This window comes from Geotrypetes seraphini, chromosome 4 (assembly GCF_902459505.1).
Source record: "Geotrypetes seraphini chromosome 4, aGeoSer1.1, whole genome shotgun sequence".
Lineage (NCBI taxonomy): Eukaryota > Metazoa > Chordata > Amphibia > Gymnophiona > Dermophiidae > Geotrypetes > Geotrypetes seraphini.
Window position 1 is genome coordinate 322,408,036 of NC_047087.1, and position 22,119 is coordinate 322,430,154.

The 22,119-nt window shown below is 43.1% G+C and overlaps 1 protein-coding gene across 8 annotated transcripts in view; it reads left to right on the forward strand.

The window, feature by feature from the left end:
* Window positions 1-22,119, forward strand: part of PLEKHA1 (pleckstrin homology domain containing A1) — a 136,759-nt gene that overhangs the window by 91,048 nt on the left and 23,592 nt on the right. For all 8 annotated transcript variants that reach the window (XM_033942137.1, XM_033942136.1, XM_033942140.1 and 5 more), the window contains exons 8-9: window positions 3,034-3,102; window positions 19,687-19,751. In XM_033942137.1, the coding sequence (XP_033798028.1) occupies window positions 3,034-3,102; window positions 19,687-19,751 (134 nt within the window). The remainder of the gene's footprint in view (window positions 1-3,033; window positions 3,103-19,686; window positions 19,752-22,119) is intronic.

The following is a 22,119-nucleotide window of genomic DNA, read 5'->3' on the forward strand; positions in this document are numbered from 1 at the left end:
AATAGCACATGACTTTCTAATTTCCTCAGAAGTCTTTGAAAATCCAAATACACAAAATTGACCAGCTCACCTTTATCCACATGTTCATTCATCCCTTCAGAAAATGCAGTAGATTGATGAGGCAAGATTTCCCTTAACAAAATCCATGTTAGCTTCCTCTCATTAGTCTATGCATATGTATATGTTCTGTCATTTTATTCTTTATAATAGCCTCTACTATTTTGCCTGGCACCTCATCAGACTCACTGGTCTGTAATCTGGATCACCTTTGGAACCCTTTTTAAAAATCGGTGTTATGTTGGCCAGTCTTCCAGTACCATGCTGGATTTTAAAGATGAATTACAAATTGCTAACAATAGCTCTGCAAATTTATTTATTTAAAAAATTTAGATACCACCTGGAGTCTCAGCGGTTTCTAAAATAACATACATAAAAATAATACATACATAACATTTTACAATAATTCAAAACAACCTCAGTATCATCCCTCACTGTCATTACAGATAGATTTAGAATAAAAGTCCAAGGGAACAATTCACAGATATTGTTTTAAGCAATCACTTAAAGCTATAACGATCCAAACATAATCTTAATTGACCCTGTAGTTTAATCCATAAGGAAACACCCATATATGAAAACATTTTTAATCGTATGGCCACGTATCTTATGTTCATAGTTAATTTAGATATCAAGCGCATACTACCGTCTGATCTCAGAACTCAGAAGTTCATTTTTCAATTCTACCAGCACTCCGGTCCAGGCAATTTGCTACTGTTCAGTTTGTCAGATTGACCCATTACTTCTTCCAGTGATAGAGATGTTTGTTTTTCTGGCTTATCGGCACTGAATTCCATTTCTGGCACTGGTATCTCCCCCATATCTTCCTTGGTGAAGACCAATAATTCATTGAATCTCTCTCGGGCTTTGCTTTCCTTGAGTGCTTATTATACCCCTTGGTCATCTAGTGGTCCAACTGATTCTTTTCCTGACTTCTTGCTTTTAATATACCTAAAAACGTTTTTACTATGTGTGTTTTTGTTACAGCACAATCTTCTTTTCAGGGTCTCTTTGCCTTTCTTCTTGGTGTCTGCAGAGTGAGCAGCGGACACAAATTTCCATCAAGCTCAGGACCAAACCATTAATTTGACTGTGATGCCTGCTAGGGATGTGACTATACTGGCTGGGCTCAAGCCTTTTCTGATGGTTGATCTTAAGAGATGGAGATTCTTCTTGACCAAGGCAATACTGAGGAATTGAGGGTCCTGAGAAAAATTTGACCTATCATGGAGACCATGAGCTGCATCGAAGGGCATCGGTCAGCATCAGTCAAGATGGTGTGATCCAGCCCTTTAGGAGAGGTATTTTCCACAGAGCTTAGGAGTGCTTCTGCCTAGAGCTGACCAGGCACATACTTTTCCACTTGGAACCATCTCTGAATGTGATTCTGATTGCTCCTGGGAGTCTGATCAGGATTCAGAGAGCCTTTCAAAGGAGGGGTCAGATCCCTTCCTGTGACTGGATAAGTTCTCCTCCTCCTCAGCTCATCCTAAGTTCCTTAACCAGTCAGTGTTCTAGCAATATTTTTTCCAAAGCCTTGTGTCTATTCTGGTGAAATCACACTGCATGTTTTGGACTGAATTGTTTAAAAGTAAGATGTCAAATTATTTACCATCTAGGTCTCTGCGTTCTGAGAACTCAACGTTGTTTTGTTGTGCGGGGGTCAAATTGTGAAACTCGTCGGTCAATTACAAAAATGTTATGACAAGGGTAATTTCAGAAAACTATTAAAAACGCAGTTATTTGTTAATGCATTTTTCTAGGAACTGATCTTTGATGGGCACTTTATGATTTTCTGATGATTATATGTTAGTTTGTTTGATTTTATTTGTCTTATTTAATTATGTATGTAATGATATGTAAACCGTTTAGGTTTAAACGGTATAAAAATTTTTAAAATAAATCAATCAATCTTGGCCCTTAGAAAATCTGCCTAGCTTTGTTTCTTTTGACCCCAACAGAATAGGGGCAACTGTCAATATACACTATCCAGTTGGATAGCAGATTGCATTTTCTTCACTTAGGCCCAAGCAGGGCTGACTTTGGAAGGTCATGTCATGGCTCACAATATTGGAGTGATATCTGTGTTGGTGGCTCACCTGAGATCAGTCTACATAGAAGAGAGCTACAAAGCTGCGACGTGGTCAGTTGTCCACACATTCACATCTCGCTACTGTCGAGAACATAGCTCCTGAAGCGCCAAACAGTTTGGTCAGTCAGTCCTTCAGCATTTATAACGCATCTAGAATCCAACTCCTCTTTCCCTCCCCCCCTCCCCCACATTTTGTTTCTGTCCAAGCTTTTCAAAGCTAAATATAAAGCTTTGTAAAAAGCGCTGTTAAGTCATATCGTTTTCCCTTTATGTTGGATAGTCTGGTCACTAGGGAATCCCAAATATGAGGATATGCTGTTCTGCTTGCCCTCAGAAGAAGCGAAGCTACTTGCCTATGGTCAGGTATTCTCTGAGGATAGGAGGATACACACTTGCACATCTCCACCCACCTCCCCATGGAGTTGTATTTTCAGCTGCTATTGGGCATCGATGGCATAAGGGAAGGCATGTATAGAGGACCCTGTCAAAAGCTTCTGGAAAAAGTGAATGGTGGGGCATGTGTGGGACAACATGACCCATATGTGAGAAAATGTTCTGCTGTTCTTGGTTTTTTTCTTTGAGGCCTACCGTGTGGGAGTGTTGAAATGAGCACTTCTCGGCCTGGGTCTCAACGAAGCCGGCGTCTGTAGTTTTTGTTCACGGCTGCGTGGGTTGGCTACGGATTCAGCTCCACATTCAGCTGTGAACGCCAGCAAGAGGGATTCCCCAGCTGGCAGTTTTTGCTTGATGTGTAGCCTGCTGAATGAATTCTTGGTAGTCAAAGTATCTGTATTGCTATAGATCAGTTTGTGATGGTGAAAAGCTTATCCTCGAGACAGCATTGGAGCTGGTTGTATTCATCTATTTCATCTGCTTTGTTACAGATGAGAAACTGGAAGCGGAGATACTTTCAGCTAGATGAGAATACAATAGTCTATTTCAAATCCAATATGGTATAGTATGTTTGTTTCTTATGTATTGACCACACCTGAAATGATTTATAAAAATATATTTGTCATGTTTTGTAAATTCCAAGTCTTGCTCACATGCCCTAAAATCCTCCTTATCTTCCCTTCTACCCCCACTCAACCCATACTGTTTCCTACATCTGTGTACGCTTCCTGAAACAAACACATCCATTGCCTTCTAAAAGATCCTCAAATCCAGATCAGTGTCCCTAGTGCTGAAAAGGCCCCGTCCATCATTAAAGATGTTCACCTCTGGTTCAGACTGCTGAATGCAACACTTTCCCCAAACATAACTTTGTCTTTTCTTGCAGCTAAGCCTGTCCTGAATGTTTTTAAAAAGAGAATCAATAACTTGCATCTAATCCAGTGCAGTAATTTCAACTGAGAAACCTGTACTCTAACATAACACATTCATGACACCTAGCCTGCCCAGTTATCTTCCTCTGTGGTTTTCTACTATGAAATAATGAGCACATATATTTGTATGCTTAAACTAAATCCATTTCTCTTTCCCCACTCTTCTCAAAACTTTTTTTCACCACTACTCTCTTTATGGGATCCAGTTGAGAACAGTGGATTACAGCAAGATACAAATCAGGTGAAATAGACATGTAACATAGAAATAGACGGCAGATAGACGGCAGATAAGGGCCACGGCCCACCAAGTCTGCCCACCCCAATAACCCTCCCCTACCTTTCTCTGTGAAGAGATCCCATGTGGCGATCCCGTTTTGACTTAAAATCAGGCACGCTCCTGGCCTCGACCACCTGCAGTGGAAGATCATTCCAGTGATCAACCAACCTCTCGGTGAAGAAGTATTTCCTGGTGTCACCGTGTAGTTTCCCACCCCTGATTTTCCACGGATGCCCTCTTGTTGCCGTGGGGCCTTTGAAAAAGAAGATGTCCTCTTCCACCTCGATACGGCCCGTGAGATATTTGAACGTCTCGATCATCTCCCCCCTCTCTCTGCGTTCCTCGAGTGAGTATAGCTGCAATTTTTTCAGCCTTTCCTCATACGGGAGATCCTTGAGCCCCGAGACCATCCAGGTGGCCATACGCTGGACTGACTCAAGTCTCAGCACATCTTTGCGGTAACGCGGCCTCCAAAATTGTACACAGTACTCCAGATGGGGTCTCACCATGGATCTATACAATGGCATAATGACTTCGGGCTTCCGGCTGACGAAACCCCTACATATACAACCTATGATTTGTCTAGCCTTAGATGAAGCTTTCTCCACTTGCTTAGCAGTCTTCATGTCCTCACTGATGATCACCCCTAAGTCACGTTCTGCTACAGTCCTTTGTAGGATTTTACCATTAAAGGTGTACGTCTTGCATGGATTTTGGCTGCCCAGGTGCATGACTTTACATTTTTCGGTATTGAAACTGAGTTGCCAGGTCCTGGACCAGTGCTCCAGTAGGAGTAGGTCGTGCACCATACTGTCAGGCATTGAGTTTCCATCTGGCCCTGTGCTTTGGTCTGACGTGTTCCTGCCTACTACATTGCATAGTTTGGCGTCATCGGCGAATAGCGCTATTTTACCTTGAAGTCCCTCAGCCAAGTCCCTTATGAAGATGTTGAATAGGATCGGGTCCAAGACCGAGCCCTGCGGCACTCCACTGATCACCTCCGTCTTTTCGGAGGGGGTGCCGTTCACCACCACCCTCTGAAGCCTACCTCCAAGCCAGTCCCTAACCCATGCTGTCAACGTGTCTCCTAATCCTATAGAGCTCATCTTCTTCAACAACCTGCGGTGTGGCACGCTATCGAATGCTTTGCTGAAGTCCAAGTATACGATGTCTAGGGACTCCCCAACATCCAGCTTCGCTGTCACCCAGTCAAAGAAGCTGATTAGGTTAGATTGGCAGGACCTCCCCTTAGTAAATCCATGTTGACGCGTATCTCGTAGATTCTCCTCGTCCATGATCGTATCCAATTGGCGTTTGATTAGAGTTTCCATTAGCTTGCTCACTATTGATGTGAGACTCACCGGTCTGTAGTTAGCAGCCTCTGTCCTGCATCCGTAGTTGGCTGAAATTCAGATGAAAGGAACTTCTGTGCAGACACCAATAAAAAAATATTGTAAACTTTATAAACACTACAAAATTGTTGTATTGGAAAAGTACTGGAATCACAACTCTAACAGAATTAGGGTATTCAAGTTTCAAGCTTATTTCAGTATTGCTATACCACCCATCAAAAGTCTAGGCGGTGTCCATCTGTGACGGTATTCAAAGCCAGACTGAAAGCCCACTTATTTGAAGCTGTGTTTAAATACTACCCTAAGCAACATATCTATCTGTCATCCCCTCAATAGTCCCCCTACCAACTTTTAGCCCCATCTGTGTTTCCATCATAATTAGATTGTAAGCTCTTCCGAGCAGGGACTGTCTCTTGCATGTACAATGACCAGCGCTGAATGCTCCTGGTAGCACTATAGAAATAATAAATTGTTGTTGTTTTACAAATATAAAATAACATGGAAATTTATGTTTTATAGGCTGAAAGAGCTCAAGTGTTCACAGCTGACTGGGTTTGACAACAATCTTCCCCAGACAATCCAATTAGAGATTTCTCTTTTTTTTCTGTTTCTTTTCTCTTCTAACTAGAGACAATAGTAAAGGAAGACTAATAAAGATTCACTTCTGAATTAATCTCCTGATGAAGCCCTCAATAGGGTGAAATGGAGAAGCTCTGTTGAGTGTAAGACCATCAAGAGTGAATTTACTCAGCGCTTCTCATTGCAAAACACTGTCAGCATCACAGTTACAGCAGTGCCAAAAAAGCTTAGTATTATAAGCCTTAAATAGCAAGCTGGTTTGAAGAGGAAGTGACAGTTGTTTTTTTTTTTTTTAAATATTTCTTTATTCATTTTTAAAATATGGAAACAAGTGTACAATAAATCAAATCATATTATACATTTTGACAGTTTTTTTTATTATTGCAAACATTAGAAAAAATGATTTATATATAAAAAATAAAGTAAGCATAAAAACAGGGCTGTGGAGTCGGAGGAAATTTTGGGTACCTGGAGTCGGAGTCAGAGTCAGAAGTACAAAAAACTGAGGAGTCGGAGTTGGAACATTTATCTACCGACTCCATTTTTGAACTTGGCATACCAATCACGAGCGATTCTTTCAGCTAAAGCACCCACTATATACACAGCACAAATGTTGCGAGCAGCTTCTGCGGCCTTAGAACCTTGATTAAAAGCAAAAAGAAGGTGGTGTCGAAAATGCTCATTTCTCTCAACTTGACATTCCATTTTAACGATCTGAAAATTAACCTGTGCTGTGGAGTCAGAGTCGGAGTTGAGGAGTCGGAGTCGGAGGAAATTTCAGGTACCTGGAGTCAGAGTCGGAGTCTGAAGTACAAAAAACTGAGTAGTCGGAGTTGGAACATTTATCTACTGACTCCACAGCCCTGCATAAAAAGAGGATATACAAAACAGTGATGATTCACATTGGGTTGTCTGGCTAAGATTGTTTTCAAACCCAGTCAGCTGTGAACACTTGAGCTCTTTCAGCCTATAAAACATAAATTTCCACATTGTACATATCGTTTGAAAATAGTACATAGAAAGACTGTGGGTTTAAGTTAAAATACTCCTCTAGATTCATCAGTTATTTAGGGATCTTGGTCTAAGACTTTATATATTGAGGATTGGTGTGTACAAATATAAAACCAAAAGGATAAAACTATCACAAAATCCAAAAAGGAAAGGACTGGGTGAATAATGAATAGGTAGAAAGTTTAGTGCTACTGGACGAACACATCACTGTACACTAACAGTCCCTGCTTGACAGAGCTTACAATCTAATCCAAAATAGACAAACAGGATACACAAGAGATTAGGGAATTGCTTAGGGTAGGAATCTACAAGCGAAAAGGAGTCAAAAGCAGCCTTAAAAAGGGGAGCTAGATAGTCCTGGAGTACCCCCTTGCCAGTTAGATTTTCAGAATATGCATGAAGGAAATTAGCATATAATGGAGGCAGTGGATGCAAATCAAGTTTATGCATATTCATTGTGGATATCCCAAAAATCTGACTGGCAGGGAGGTACTCCAGGACCGAGTCCAGCCAGAGATGGAGCTTGATGTACTGACTCAGGAAGTCTATTCCAGGCATATAGTGCAGCAAGAGTTAGCAGCAGAGGAGAACTGTATAGAGAAGAGACTGAGGAACTGCAGGGTAAATGTTTGAACTGTAGGTGGAAATGGCTAGGATGTGACTTGAAAGGGCTAATTTGAGGGTAGCAACACTGGTGGAATATAAGTCATGCAGCTGAATTTTAAACAAATTGAAGGGGAAGACCTGTGAGAAGAAATTGCAGCAATCTAGGTGTGAGGCTAAAGGTCTTGGTAGTGTGCCCAAAAAGGAAGGTACTGGCTTGGGTGCTCTTATAAAGAAAGAAGGCGAGATCCAAGATGACGATCTGAGACAGGACGCGCTGAGCTGCGTGTCCCAGGATTGTGCCTTTTCAATTTCCTTAACGGTAATTACTTACCGCGATGCCGAAGAGACGGGGCCGGAGTGCCGCTTCTGCCTCGCGGCGTCCTGGAGCCCCTCCCGGGTCTCGGGAATATTCAAGATTTACTGCGGCGCATGCAGGAGGTCGCAGCGACGTCGGATGGCGGCCCGCTGACAACACAGGGAGGCGAAACCAACGTGGATGCTCCTGGGCCCGACACCACACTGAGCCCCGACGTTAGGGCACCGCCCCCGCAACCCCAGACGACCAGCTCTCCCAGGGGCGGGGAAACCCCGGATTCATTGGTTTTCTCCTCTCCAGAGGCAAGTAAGGATCCACTGGAGAGCTTGGAGGCTGGGGCCCACTTTTCTAGGGCCCCCATGGAGATATCTGGGGGAATATCATCTCAACATGAGGGGGAAGGGCTGAAGACATCCCCCGAAGGACTTCAGAACGGTGAGAACTCTACATTTACACAAATTTCAACTGAATTGATTAAACCTGCAGAAGTGACTTTAGACTCTATCTGGGACTTAATGGCTAGTTTTGTTAAAAATATTACTCCTACACTTCAACAAATTGAAGGGAAAATTAAGGAACATGATAAGGAATTGAAGGATTTAAGAGAAGAAACGAATACTTCTAACTCATCTGTTCAAAAAATAGAAAAAGAAATTGTATCATTGAAACAAATTCAAGAGGCCTTAGTTAAAGACAATATTAGCCTAAGGAAGAAGACTGAAATGCTTGAGAATAATTCACGCAGTAATAATTTAAGGTTAATTAACTTTCCAAGACTTGAGTTAGTAACACTTAGAGATATGCTTAAGAGATATCTAGTAGAGAACTTAGAGATACCCGAAGATTCATTACCACCATTTTCACGGGTTTATTATTTGCCTGATAAAGAACAAAATCAACAACTAAAAGAAAAACCTTCAGATCAAGAACTTCTAAATATATCACAGATCTTAGAAACATCTGAGAAGGATTTAGCATCACCAGCCACCATGATTATTACTTTAGCTTTGCCAATTGATAAAACATGGTTGTTAAAACTTTTCTTTAAAAATAGACAAAAAAGCTTTCTTGGTTATAAAATACAAATGTTCCCAGATTTGGCACGGGAGATGCAAAGGCGCCGCCGTGAATTTCTTCTTTTGAAACCTGGGGTTTTATCTTTGGGGGCAACCTTTTATTTGAGACATCCGTGTAAATGTATTGTATATCACCGTACTCTTAAATATGTGTTTTTTGAACCATCACAATTGACAAATTTCGTGGCTATGTCTCGCCTGAATGTTAACAATCTTTGAGCCCTATATTTAGGATATTGTGACCCTATCTCAGTGCTATAGTTTTCAGTTTCTTTTATAATTTTCTTTTTAGATAATTTCGCCAATTTTCTATAATTCTTGGATCCTAATTGTGGACTTGAGCATAAATAGTATATTTGTTTAATTTAAGATTTATATTGCTTTGTATTTGATATCTATCCTATTCTTGCTTTCTGTACAAGTGTAATACTTGAAATTTAAGTTGAAAATAATAAATAAATAAAAAAAGAAAGAAAGAAATGGCAAGTTTTAGCTGTCTGTCAGATTTGAGCAGGGAAAGAGAGGAGTCAACGAGTACCTCAAGGTTGCAAGCTGACGAGATGGGGAGGATGAGAGTGGTGTTGGAGGATGAAGAGGACATTTCCATTCCAACCAATAAAAAGCTAGATGCAAGGAAATGGGACAGAATGGTAAAGGTGAAAAACGCCAGAATAGAGCAGTGCATCAAACAGAGAGAGAAGATCTTCAAATATCAGAAAAGGTAGTCAAGAGACCACAAATAGGAAATACTTTTGTATGCCACATGTTACATTTCATGAAGGACAGAAGGATACTATTTCTGGTACAATGCAAGTAAAAGACTTGAGATCACTCTTAAAACAGGGTATGTGGAGTACAAAGTTCATAACTATTGCACTATTGTCAAAACACTCATTTGGGGATACGCCCCTTAAAAGTTCATCCTTCTGGAGTTGAGTGTGACTATCATATCCTCCCTTTCACTTTTTGAATGTCAAGTTCTCTGTATAGTGTGTAGTGACCTTCTGAAAGAGAAACCAGCTCGACTTCAGTGAAGTTACTATGTTACTATGGTTCCTTGTAGGAGGCTCTTGAACAAACTTAATGGGCTAAAGTTAGGACCCAAAGTGGTAAACTGGATTAGAAACTGGTTGACGGACAGATGCCAAAGGGTGGTGGTTAATGGAATTCGCTCAGAGGAAGGAAAGGTTAGTAGTGGGGTCCCTCAAGAATCGGTGCTGGGGCCGATCCTGTTCAATATGTTTGTGAGTAACATTGCCAAAGGGTTAGAAGGAAAGGTTTGCCTTTTAGCAGATGATACCAAGATTTGTAACAGAGTAGACACTAAGGAAGGAGTGGAAAACATGAAAAAGGATCTGCAAAAGTTAGAGGAATGGTCTAATATCTGGCAACTAAAATTCAGTGCAAAGAAGTGCAGAGTAATGCAATTGGGGATTAGAAATCAGAAGGAGTCGTATGTGCTGGGAGTTGAGAGGCTGATATGCACGGATGGGGAGAGGGACCTTGGGATTATAGGGTCTGAAGATCTAAAGGTGAAGAAACAGTGTGATAAGGTTGTGGCTGTTGCCAGAAGGATGCTACGTTGTATAGAGAGAAAGAAGGTGTTGATACCCCTGTACAGGTTGTTGGTGAGGCCCCACTTGGAGTATTGTGTTCAATTTTGGAGACCGTATCTGACAAAGGACATAAGAAGACTTGAAGCGGTCCAAAGAAAGGTGACAAAGATGGTAGGAGATTTGCACCAAAAGATGTATGAGGAGAGACTGGAAGCCTCCAAGTATTTCCAAGAAATGCTTGGGTCACAAGAAAGCCACAATAACAGGTCAAGATGACATGAACTGCAGGTAAAACTGCTGACAACTTCAATCAAGCTTATGTTTAAATATATTTATTCATTTTCAACGTGCATAGAAACATCCATAGCCAAACACAACAAAGTTCTTACATTTGTGCACAAATACAATCCCCCCCTCCCCCAAATAGAAACATAAGCATAGGGAGCCAAGCACAACACAAATTACAGGTTCAAGAGTCTACTTCGGGCCAGAGTCAAAGTAAATCGTTGACCCGGCCCAGTGTTGAGATCAGTACAATGTCTACGTTCCAAGGAGGCATGCATGATCATCAAAGTTTTCCGTTGACTGTAAGTCGGAGCGTCCTTGGCCAGCCACTGTGTCAGAATTGCTTTTTTTCCAAGTAGTATTGCTCGTGACACAAAAGCTGAAAGGCCTTTGGGTTTAGGTGTGACAATAGAAACCAAATAATGCTCTGGGTGTTGGGGACCACCACTGACCCCAGAGAGAAGTAATATAGGATCCCAAACAGTGCCAGAACTGAAGAATGTGAGGGCATATGTCCCAATGAGGCGTGTGCCTGAGAACACTTAGGACAATGATGGAACTGGGCAATGCCCACCCGGCAAGCTCGTATAGGTGAAATGTAGAGGCGAAGCTGCAGTTCCCAATGTTGAATGTTGGAAGACACCTTTCTCAAGTTTTTCACCACTTGCTGCAGCTGGTGGGAGGTAATAATACACTGTAAATCCTCAGCCCAGATTGCTGCCAAAATGGTAAAGTTAGGGCCAGATTGACTGTCACGAATGCCCACCTGATGAAAGCGGAGGGGGATCAATTGTTGTGCAGACAAACTAAACATTTCAGAAAGAGTTTCATGACAAGTGTCTGTCAAATGGCAGCCAGGCAGAGAGCGGACATAATGACAAGCTTGGAAATATACAAAAAGGTCCACTTCAGAAAGGCCAAATGTACGCTGTAAAGAAGTGAAAGAAGCAAGTCGACTCTCTTCTGTATACATCTGGAAAATATAATGTAAGCCCAAACCTGCCCATCTCTGAAAAGATGCAGATTGTATACCCGGTTTAAAGTCCCCATTTCCTTGAAGTGTAAGAAAGGGCGAAATCTTAAAAGACAGTTTCAAACAACGACACACCCAGCGCCATGTCTGCCTCGCCGGGGCAAATATAAGGTATTGTGCCACCACGAGTCAGAGGGGCGGGGCTGTCGCATGTAACAAATAACTAATATGATATGGATGTAACAAGGACAATTCTATGTCAGTAGCAGAAAAATAAAAGGTACCACGAAACCAATCATTAATATGTCTCATTTGGCATGCCATTGCATACCATTGAATATTCAGTAGGCCATATCCCCCCATTCTCTTGGAAGGCAAAGCCTATGATAAGTCATACGTGATCTCTTGCCTCCCCAAACATACCGCTGTAGCCCTCTAGTAATTTGAATCTGATGGGCATGAGACAACAAAATGGGAAGTACTTGAAATCGGTAGAGCCATTTAGGAAACAACACCATGTTATACAAGGCCACTTGTCCCGCCACCGATAAAGAGAACGCCTGCCAGGTTTGTAGTGATTGCAATGTGTCCCCCAATAACGAGGTCACATTGCAAGTATATAAGGTGGAAAGGTCACGAGGTATCCACACTCCCAAATATTTAATGGAGGTCTGTGCCCAAGCAAACGGGAAATCACCCACCCAGGCATCTTGTATAGTAGAGGGAATCGCCAAGACTATGGATTTTTGATAATTGAGCGTAAAGCCTGAATAAAATTGAAATTCTTCTAAGGAATGCTGCAGATGAATAATGGAACGCTGTGGCTGAGTCAATGTAAAAACCAAATCATCCGCGAAGGCCAACGCTTTAACTGTCCGGTTAGAAAAAGCCACTCCCACTATGTCTGGGTCACTGGATATCGTGTGTAAAAATGGCTCCAAATAAAGCAGAAAAAGAAGAAGGGTTAAGGGACACCCCTGTCTGGTTCCTCTACAATTGGGAAAAGCAACTGTCGAAATCTCATTAACTAAAATTCACGCCATCGGGCCCCTATATAAAGTCTTCACAGCTTTCACATACCAGCCTGTTACACCTAAGTAATCCAATACCTTAAATAGATAATTCCAATCTACCTGATCGAAAGCACGGGCCATGTCCAAACTAACTAATAACATGGGTATGTCTTGAGCTTGAGTATGGGCCATAGTCAATAACACCTTACGAATATTCTGGACCGCTTGTCTACCCCGAACAAACCCCATCTGTTTCAGCCCTATAATTCTAGGAAGGAGAAGAGAAAGTCTATCTGCTAATATTTTAATGTCCACATTAAGAAGCGATATAGGGCGGTAAGCTTCAGGAGAAGTGTCATCCTTCCCTGGTTTTAAAATAAGCATTATAAGAGCTTTGTTGGCTCCCGCCGGAAAACTCCCACCCTCTATGACCTGGTCATAGTAATCATGAAGTGGGTTATCGATTTGAGAAGACAACAGTTATGTAAAATTCGGCAGTAAAGCCATCAGGTCCGGGGGCTGAATAATTGCGCTGAATCATAATTGCCTTCTGTAATTCTCTAAGAGTAAGGGGTGCATTAAGATTCTCCACCTCTAATTCAGTTAACTTGGGAAGACCCGAATCCTCCAAATAGTCTCTCATGAGGGGTCCCTCACCCCAGTCCTTTGCTCATAAAAGTCCTGGAAATAATTTAAAAATATATTTGCAATCTGGTCCGTTTTGTGTCGTATATTCCCCATGGCATCTTTAAGGCCGAAGACAAACCGCTGCCCCCTCGATCTTTTTGTCAAGTAAACTAATAATTTCCCCGAGTGGTTACCATAACGATGGTATTTAAACCTCTGGTAAAATAACATCTTCATCGTACGCTCATGTATGTAGGAGTTAAGGATAGTCTCTATAGACACTAAGTGTTCCCTCGCCTCAGGGGTTGGATGGACTGTATAATTACGCATCGCGACAGCCAAATCTCGCTCCAAACGAATAATTCCCCTAGACAACCTACAATTCCGAGCTATAACATATGCAATACAATCCCCTCGTAGGATTACTTTGGCTGTATGCCAGAATAATTCCGGTTCAGTTAGATGTTGACCATTAAATTCCCCAAAATTTTCCCACTTTTATAACAAAAAAATCCTAAAACGGTCATTCTAAAATAAGTAACTAGGAATCAGCCAGCGTGAGGGACCTCTTACACCAAAGCCAACATTAATATCAATCCAAATCAAGGAATGAAGTATATAACCGAGGGTCCTATCGTAGCTGCATCAATATTAGGAAAATAAGAACTAGTGACAAGTATATAATCGATTCTGGAAAGCGTGCCATGGGTTCGGGATCTATGCGTATAATCCCGTTCTTTAGTATGAAGCAAGCGCCAAGGATCAACCAAGTCTAACGTCACACACAAATAGGGAATACCGCACCGACCCGTCCCCACAGAGGGAATCCCTGGGTGAGATCGATCACAACTCTGATCAAGTACCTGATTGTAATCCCCTGCAAGGTAAACCGGCTCAGCCACACGCTCCACCAACAGAGCCACAATGTGTTCAAAAAAGAGTGATCATATACATTAAGCAAATAAAAACAATAAGTGCCCACAGTGATATGGAGCAATAAAAACTGGCCCTTTGGGTCTGTCTCTACTAGGAGTGCCTTACAGGGTAAGGATTTATGGATTAAAACTGCCACCCCAGCCCATTTCTGAGGGGAAGAAGCCACATATACGGCCCCTACCCAGGATTTTCCCAATTTAGCATGTTCAAGATCAGTTAATCGAGTTTCTTGCAGACAAACTATGTCCGCTTTATGGTGTTTAAGCTGATTTAGGATTTTCGTTCATTTAACAGGGGATGTAATGCCCGATACATTCCAGGACATAATCCTTAGTGTTTGTTAAGGACATGGGAAACCGAGAAAGTCAAAATATTGTCTTGCAAGAGTTAGATCAACATAACTATCCCAGGTACCCAGCCCTACCCAGGATAGACAAAAAAGTAGAATATTATTAGCTAGCAACCTAGACCGAAGAAGTCGTGTGGTCTCCCCAACACCCCAGGCCAGCACACTGAAAGGCCAGGAATCCCACCCAGCATCAGGAGCAGCACTCAAGACTATTCAGAGCAGAACCCCTCCCCTCAGGGATGAATAAACTGAGAGGGAATGAACACAAAAAAGAAAACTCTTCCCCCCCACCCCCTTGTCCAACCCCCCCATCTCTCTCCAACCCCTCCCATTGTGCAAAACACATCAACAGAACCACCCCAAGATGATTCTGCCGGTGTGTAATGGCACAAAAAGGATGCCGCCCCGAGTCAACAATGTGCAGGAGAATAAAGGATAAAAGCTGAAAAGACAAGAGTATCCCAAACAGTACCACTCTGACTACACAATATATATAAATGTGCAAACACTAAGCAGAGTAACGTAATTAACAGAAAAACAACAGTCACCGCTACAAAGTAATAAGCGTTCCAAACAAAGGCCAAAAAGAGCCATTACATTGCTGTTAGCAGTATGCCAGTCAGCTAAGGTCAGCCACCGTAGCCTCCGATGGCCGCCTCAACCCGTAGGACTGGAGGGTGGCGGCAAATGAGTATTGAGGTAGTCCGCCGCAGCCACAGAAGAGTCGAAAGAATGCCACTGGCCCTGATGTTGCAATTTCAGAGTGGCTGGGTAGATGAACATGAAACGCACTTTCTGAGCAGAGGGGATAGAATAATTTTCGCTTTTCTGTCAACACTGCTGAATAATCCTGAAAAATGCGAATCTCAGCGTCCCCATATTTTAACTTGTCTCGTTGGTGTTTATATTGCTGCAAGATTTCCACTTTATGATTGTAATTAAGTAGTTTGGCAATAATCATGCGTGGTCTATCTTCTCCAGTGCGTTCCCTGCCCATGCGGTGCGTGCGTTCTATACGAAGGGGGCCCACATCTCCCCTCATAGGCAACCAAGCTTCCAGAGTATGTATCAGTGCCGAGCCCGCTATTGTCTCAGGGAATGCCAGAAATCGAAGGTTGGACCGACGGGACCTATTTTCCAGGTCTTCCAAGCGGTCACCCTGATGGCGAGTAAGCTCGGTCAACGCCAGTAACGATGTTGTCTGGGTCCTCTGAGTATCTTCCAGGCCGGACACCCTAGTTTCTAGGTCAGTAGTGCGGTGAGCTGTTTCGGTGTTGGTCGATTCCAGCCTCTGGAGCTGTTCAGAGAGTCGATCCAGGCTGGGCTGCAGCGCCAGCGCCACAGCCTGTGTGATGTCCCTGAAAGCTTCGGGAGAGAGTTGGCTCACCGCTGCCGAAGTTCCGGCCACCATCTTGTCCTCCACCACTTTTGGGCGGTCGCAATCTTTTTTAGTGGAGCGGGAGGCCATTGAGAGCGACGGAGACGCTAAATATCTTTCCATGCGCCTCACCACCGGTAAAAGAGAATGGGCAGAGTCTCTGCATGCACCGCTAGGCAGGGAAAAAGCCAAATTTTGGCCCCCGGAGCTCAGGCCAGCAATGTCTGCCTGAACTTACAGCATTACGTGACCCCCTTCAATCAAGCTTAAACAGAAGAAGGAGGGAGGGGCTCACCCTCAGGGATCATTGACCTTAGAGAAGTCATATTTGACACCAAGCTTCGTTATGACTCTGTTGCTGTTATGTGTAAATCATCCAATCATTCAAAATGATGATAAAGTATAGAAAGCCAATTGAAATGAAGCATGTAACCAGTAGCTATGTAGTACTCTGTACCCCAGGCTCCTAGGCTTGGGTATAAAAGGTCAAGCATAATTGCTGATAGATATACCTGACTGGGCATCTCAGACTACCAGTACTCTGAGTGTTTTTCCTCTCCGTTAGTCTCAATGCTGTTACTTTGTCCAATTTATTTTGTAAGCTGACTTTTGATTACCATTAAACTTACCTATATTTTACAGCAATTGAGTTGTTGGCATGAGGTCATTTAAATACATTGGAGGATTCACGGCTCCTTTAATACCCTAGAGGAAAGGAAGAGAGATGAATCGAATGTTCAAATACTTGAAAGGTATTAACGTAGAACAAAATATTTTCCAGAGATAGGAAAATGGTAAAAGCAGAGGGCATAATTTGGGTTTGAGGGGTGGTAGACTCAGAGTAATGTTAGGAAATTCTTCTTTACGTAGAGTGTAGTTGATGCTTGAAATGCGCTCCCAAGGGAGGTGGCGGAGAGGAAAATGGTGACAGGGTTCAAAAAAGCATGGGATGAACAAAGAGGATCTAATCCGAAAATAATGTGTATATATTGAAGAAGTAAGGCCAGTAATGGGCAGAATTGCATGGTCTGTGTTCTGTGTATGGTCATTCAGTTGAGGATGGATTGGGGAGGGCTTCAACAGATGGGGTGGTTAAGATGGGATGGAGTGAGCTTTGATGGAGACTCCAGTAGATAGAACCTAAGCACACTACTGGGCAGAGCTCTGGGTTTCTGGATCAGAAATATCTAAGAAAAAAACAGTTGGGCAGACTGGATGGGCAATTTGGGTCGTTATCTGCTGTCATTTACTATGAAAGCCGCTGAGTGTCTCTCAAACTTCTTTCTGCGATGGGATTCTCTGCAGATATATGTTATTGAGCTAATTTAAGAAATGAAATATAGCAAAAGGATAATTAGTCTATTTGAGAGCATTCCTGTTCTTTTTTTCCATGAATCTGCCCCATTACCAGTACCCACATGCCTGACTCTGCTTTTCTGGACATCACCTTCAACCTGAGAGGAGGATGACACAAGAAGCGGATTACTTCCAGCGAATTGCCTCTTTGGGAGGAACTGAAGGGAAGGCTCTGTAGGCCTAGGAAAAAGGATAGATCGTAGCCATGGCTGGGAACAAGTTGCGTTGTCTTACAGCTTTCCTAGGCTGGTTCACCAAAGTTTCATTTCTTTTGGTCTAATTTCTTACTGGTATTTCTGGTAATTGCTGTTAGTGTAAATATGTTTATCCAATGAGAAGCGGGCAGCATATTCTCACATGGGTGACGTCAGCCCCAGAACCTGGCACAGACAGTCAAAAAGTGTGCTATCACTTCAAATCTTTAAGGCTGTACCTTTCCGCCTGATGTCTGCTCGCAGAATTATCAGTTCTCCATGGAGCATATTTTTGTTTTTGTTTTTAAAATCTCATTTGGTTTAAAAATTGTGGATTTTTTTACCAATTTTGTTTTTTGGGCCTTTGGACTCTTTTCAGGCTGGGAGCGTAGATGGTTTTTTCAGTATACCATCTACTCGACCTCCTCGGACCAGAGTCCTATGACCTAGTGTCAGCAGTTTTTCCATTGATGTCCAAGGCTTCTAGTGGCTTCAAGCGGTGCACTCGATGCCACAGGACCATTTTGGGCAAGGACCTGCATAACCGATATGTTCAGTGTCTAGGTCTTAACCATTGGGATATTTCCTGCACGCTCTGTTCTCGTTTACACAAGAGGTCGCTTAAAGTCAGACAGTTGCAATTTGAGCAACTTTTCGGTTCAACTTTGGGTACGCCGACTATGCCTGGAGACCCTGGCGTCAACACTCAGTATCAACGACTGCATTGGCGATCTATTCTACCTCTTTGTCGATGCTGCCATCATTGGGGGAACCTCATAAGAAAGCTTATAACAATAATGCTCTGTGACCTCACAATACAGGTGTAAAGAGCCTTAGCCAATAGGAAGAGGAGGAGATGGTGGATGCTGCAGATGGACAGACTGCTGTCAGGTTGCTATCTTCTGATCACTTGCAACCTTTTCCCTTTACTAGTGTTTGATTCACTTACATTTTAACTGTCTCTGCTAGTTCTGCTCTAATCTGAGGGAAGGGAGTGAAGAAATATATTAAACTGGAGAGACTCTTATAATAAAGTACTTAGATTTTTTATTTATTTTTTATTGTTTCGGTTATTCTGTTTTTGCTCTATTCTTTTATTTCTTGGGAGGAAAATACCTCAAGTCCCAGGATTCACATGTCAAATGCATTGCCCACAGGGTACAAAATCCATTAATTGGTCTAAAACCTCCTTTATCTATTCAAGGACTTCTCAAAATATTCCTTATGTCTTCATTCTCAATTGTTGCACTGCTCCAATATAGAAAGCAAAACAGCAAGCACTTGATCTTATTGCACAATCCCGGCGGGGATCTCTGTTTCACAAGTTACACTTTGGTGTTAAACGCTCCCAATTGCGTGGGGATAAGCTTTTCCCGGTATTTTCAGCCTCTAATGTTTTAGCAGTTTTCTGTGCCCTGTTTACAGCATCACCAAGGTGATCCCCTGAAGGAGCTGAAATAAGATAAAGCAAACCTGCAAAAATACTTGGCAAGCACTTATGTATTGGATCAGTGGAACGACTTGAAGACATAAAGAACACCTCTGAAAATGAGTGTAGACATTTTCATTATGGAGGATTTTGACCAGTGGTTGGATTTTGTCATCTGGGCAATGCATGTGAATGTGGGACTTCTGAGGTATTTTCCTGCCAAGAAATAAAAGAATCAAACCAAAATGAAATAACTTAAAACAATAAAAATTTAAGTACTTTGTGATTATTTTCATGCAAGAACTATATTTAGCAAGGTACCCTCTGTTTGACAATTATTCACTGTGGATTTGGCTGGTGGTGTGATGATTAGTTCCCACTTCTGCTTCTCTCCATCAATAGCAGATCTAGTAGGAGGGAGTTTTGTGTGTGAAAGAGAAGATAGAGTAAGGCCATTGCTTCTGGGAGGAGGTGCAGTACATGGGAAGGAGACTTGTATCTCTACTTTTTTGTGGGGCAGTGGAGGATTTAGTGGCTTGCCCAGGGATTCAATCCCACAACCTCAGGATGCTGTTTTATTTATTTTCCCCTTCATGTCTTCTCTCTTCCGTCCTATTTGCTGTATTCCCATCCTCCCTTTCCTCTCTGCCCATCCCTGATTCCCCTATTCTACCTGAGAAGAGCAAAATAAACTTTTCAGCCACAGAGGAAGATTAGAAAGCTACATTTTTATGGAAACAGCTTCTATTTAATATGCCCAATATTCTTACACATATTATCTGAAACTGTGGCATGGCATCTGCAGGAATTTGAAGGCAGTAGTCAAAGTATGCCAGCAACCTCCAAACCAGAGAAAGTACTGTGCCAAGTTGTAAATGTCTTTCTGTGTGTTTTTCCAGGAGAAAGATCCCCTTAGGATAATTCCTCTAAAAGATGTTCACAAAGTGCAAGAGTGTAAGCAGAGGTGAGAAAACTGATGGGGCTCAGACATGTTCTACTTCTTTGAAGTTTGCTTGCTTTTTTAATAGAAACAAAGAAAAATGGACTAACCTGATCCATTTTCAGTTAGCTTTCAAAGGCAATACCTTCTTCAGATCAATTGCAGTTTACCCTGTAGTAGGTGCTTTTCCACATAATTACATATTACTTCCATATAGAGGTATTATCCCAGGACAAGCAGGCAGCCTATTCTCACATATGGGTGACGCCATTGACGGAGCCCCGATGCGGAAGCCTCGCAAGCAGACTTGCTTGTAGAAACTAGAAGTTTCGAGTCAGCTGCACCGCGTATGCGCGAGTGCCTTCCCGCCTAGCTCAGGGCGCGTCTCCTCAGTTCTCCGTGGAGCTGAGAAGTCCCTCTTTGACTCTCTGCGTTTAACTTACTTACTTCGTGCCTTCTCTCACTGCGGTTTGTGTTCTTTTTCTTCACGAATCGCTGTATTTCTTTTATTTTTAGTAAAAAAAAAAAAATTAAAAAATTTCTTCCGTTTGGCTGCCAGGGCAGGCTGCTCAGCCGCAGCCCAGGGGCTTCGACTTTGCGGCGGCTGTTTTTCCTCCTATGTCCCGGCCAGCAACAGGCTTCAAGAAGTGTAGCCAGTGTCAACGTGCGATTTCTCTCACGGACCCACACAGTAGGTGCCTCAAGTGCCTTGGGCCAGACCATCACCCGAAGTTGTGCAAGCGCTGTGCTATTCTTCAGCCTCGAGCCCTTAAACGTCACCTACTTTCAGTGGGGAAGCTCTTCGGGGTGGATTCGACCACTTCTTCAACTCCGAAGCCGACCTCGGTCTCACCTTCGACCGAGGGTCCTCCTGCCTCCACTGCTTCGACCTCGAGCCTCATCAGACCGTCTTCGTTTGCAGCTGCTCTTTCCTTTATGACGTCTGCTGTATCTTCCCCTGTATCCTCAGATCAGATAGCTCAGCAGAAAGTTCCAGCGGTGGTGCTTAAGGTGCCTAAGACTTCTAAGTCGAAGCACATTTCCACTGCCCTGTGGAACCTCCAGCCAAAGCAGGTGGTCCGGTTTCAGACGTGGATCCATCCTTGATGGCTTCTTTCCAGTTCATGTTAGAGAAGCAATTCATTCAGTTCCTCACTAATATGGGACCAAAGCTTACTCTAATCCAGCCTGGGCATTCTGCAGACTCCCGCGAGGTCGAGCCTCTTCCTATGCCTCAGTCTGAGCCTACACACACTATGCAGGGAGCAGAGTCTCTGCGAGTGTCTGGTCTGGCATCTATGTACGTAAAGCAAGGAGTAGATTCTTTTCAAGTGCCTCAAAAGGAATCCTCATACTCCATACAAGGAGCAGAGTCTTTGGGAGTTCATCAAGGTTCCTCCATCAAGCCTCTGGAGCTTCGATCCACAGCTTCCAGCCCTGTCCATTCCTTGGTGGCCTAGACTGCTTTCATCTCTGGGGCGAAGTCTCCTCGATCTTCGAGATCTGCTTCCAAGCACCATTCTCACCAACGATCGAAGCCTTCCTCGAGGAATACTTCCAGGCATAGCTCTTCTTCCAAAGCCTCGATAGCCTTCTTCAACTAAGCCTCGATCTGCACCTTCCAGTTCTACTAGACCACCGACTCCTCGATTGAGGTCTCCACTTCCACACCTCGAGGACTCAGCGGTTTTGATTGCTTCGTCCAAGTCTCCCTCTTCTTTTGATGCCTTTTTTCATCATTTTTATCACCGATGGGAGACAATCACATCCGACCTCTGGGTGCTGTCAGTCATCAGGGAAGGATACTCTCTTCATTTCATTCGGGTTCCACCAGAGCTTCCTCAAGAGAGTATCCTTCCAGTCCATCCCAGACTGCCCTTCTTCTTCAGGAAGCTCAAGCTCTGCTTTGTCCCCATGCCATCGAACCAGTTCCTTTGGAACAGCAGAACAGGGGGGTTTACTCCTGTTACTTCCTTGTTCCGAAGAAGACGGGTGATTTGCGGCCCATTCTGGATCTCAGGGCTCTCAATAAATTTTTAGTCAAAGAAAAATTTTGCATGTTATCCCTGGCATCCCTTTATCCCCTCCTAGATCAGAACGACTGGTTATGCTCTTTGGATCTCAAGGAGGCTTATACTCATATTCCCATTCATCTGGCCTCCCACCAATATCTCGGATTTCGGGTGGGGAATCTGCATTATCAATACAGAGTGCTGCCCTTTGGCCTGGCTTCATCTCCCAGAGTGTTCACCATGTGCCTGGTAGTGGTAGCCGCAGCTCTCAGAAACCATGGTCTTCTGGTATTTCCCTACCTTGACGACTGGCTCATCAAAGATTCAACATCTCAAGGGGTTATTGTAGTGACCCAATGGACTACATAGTTCCTACAGAG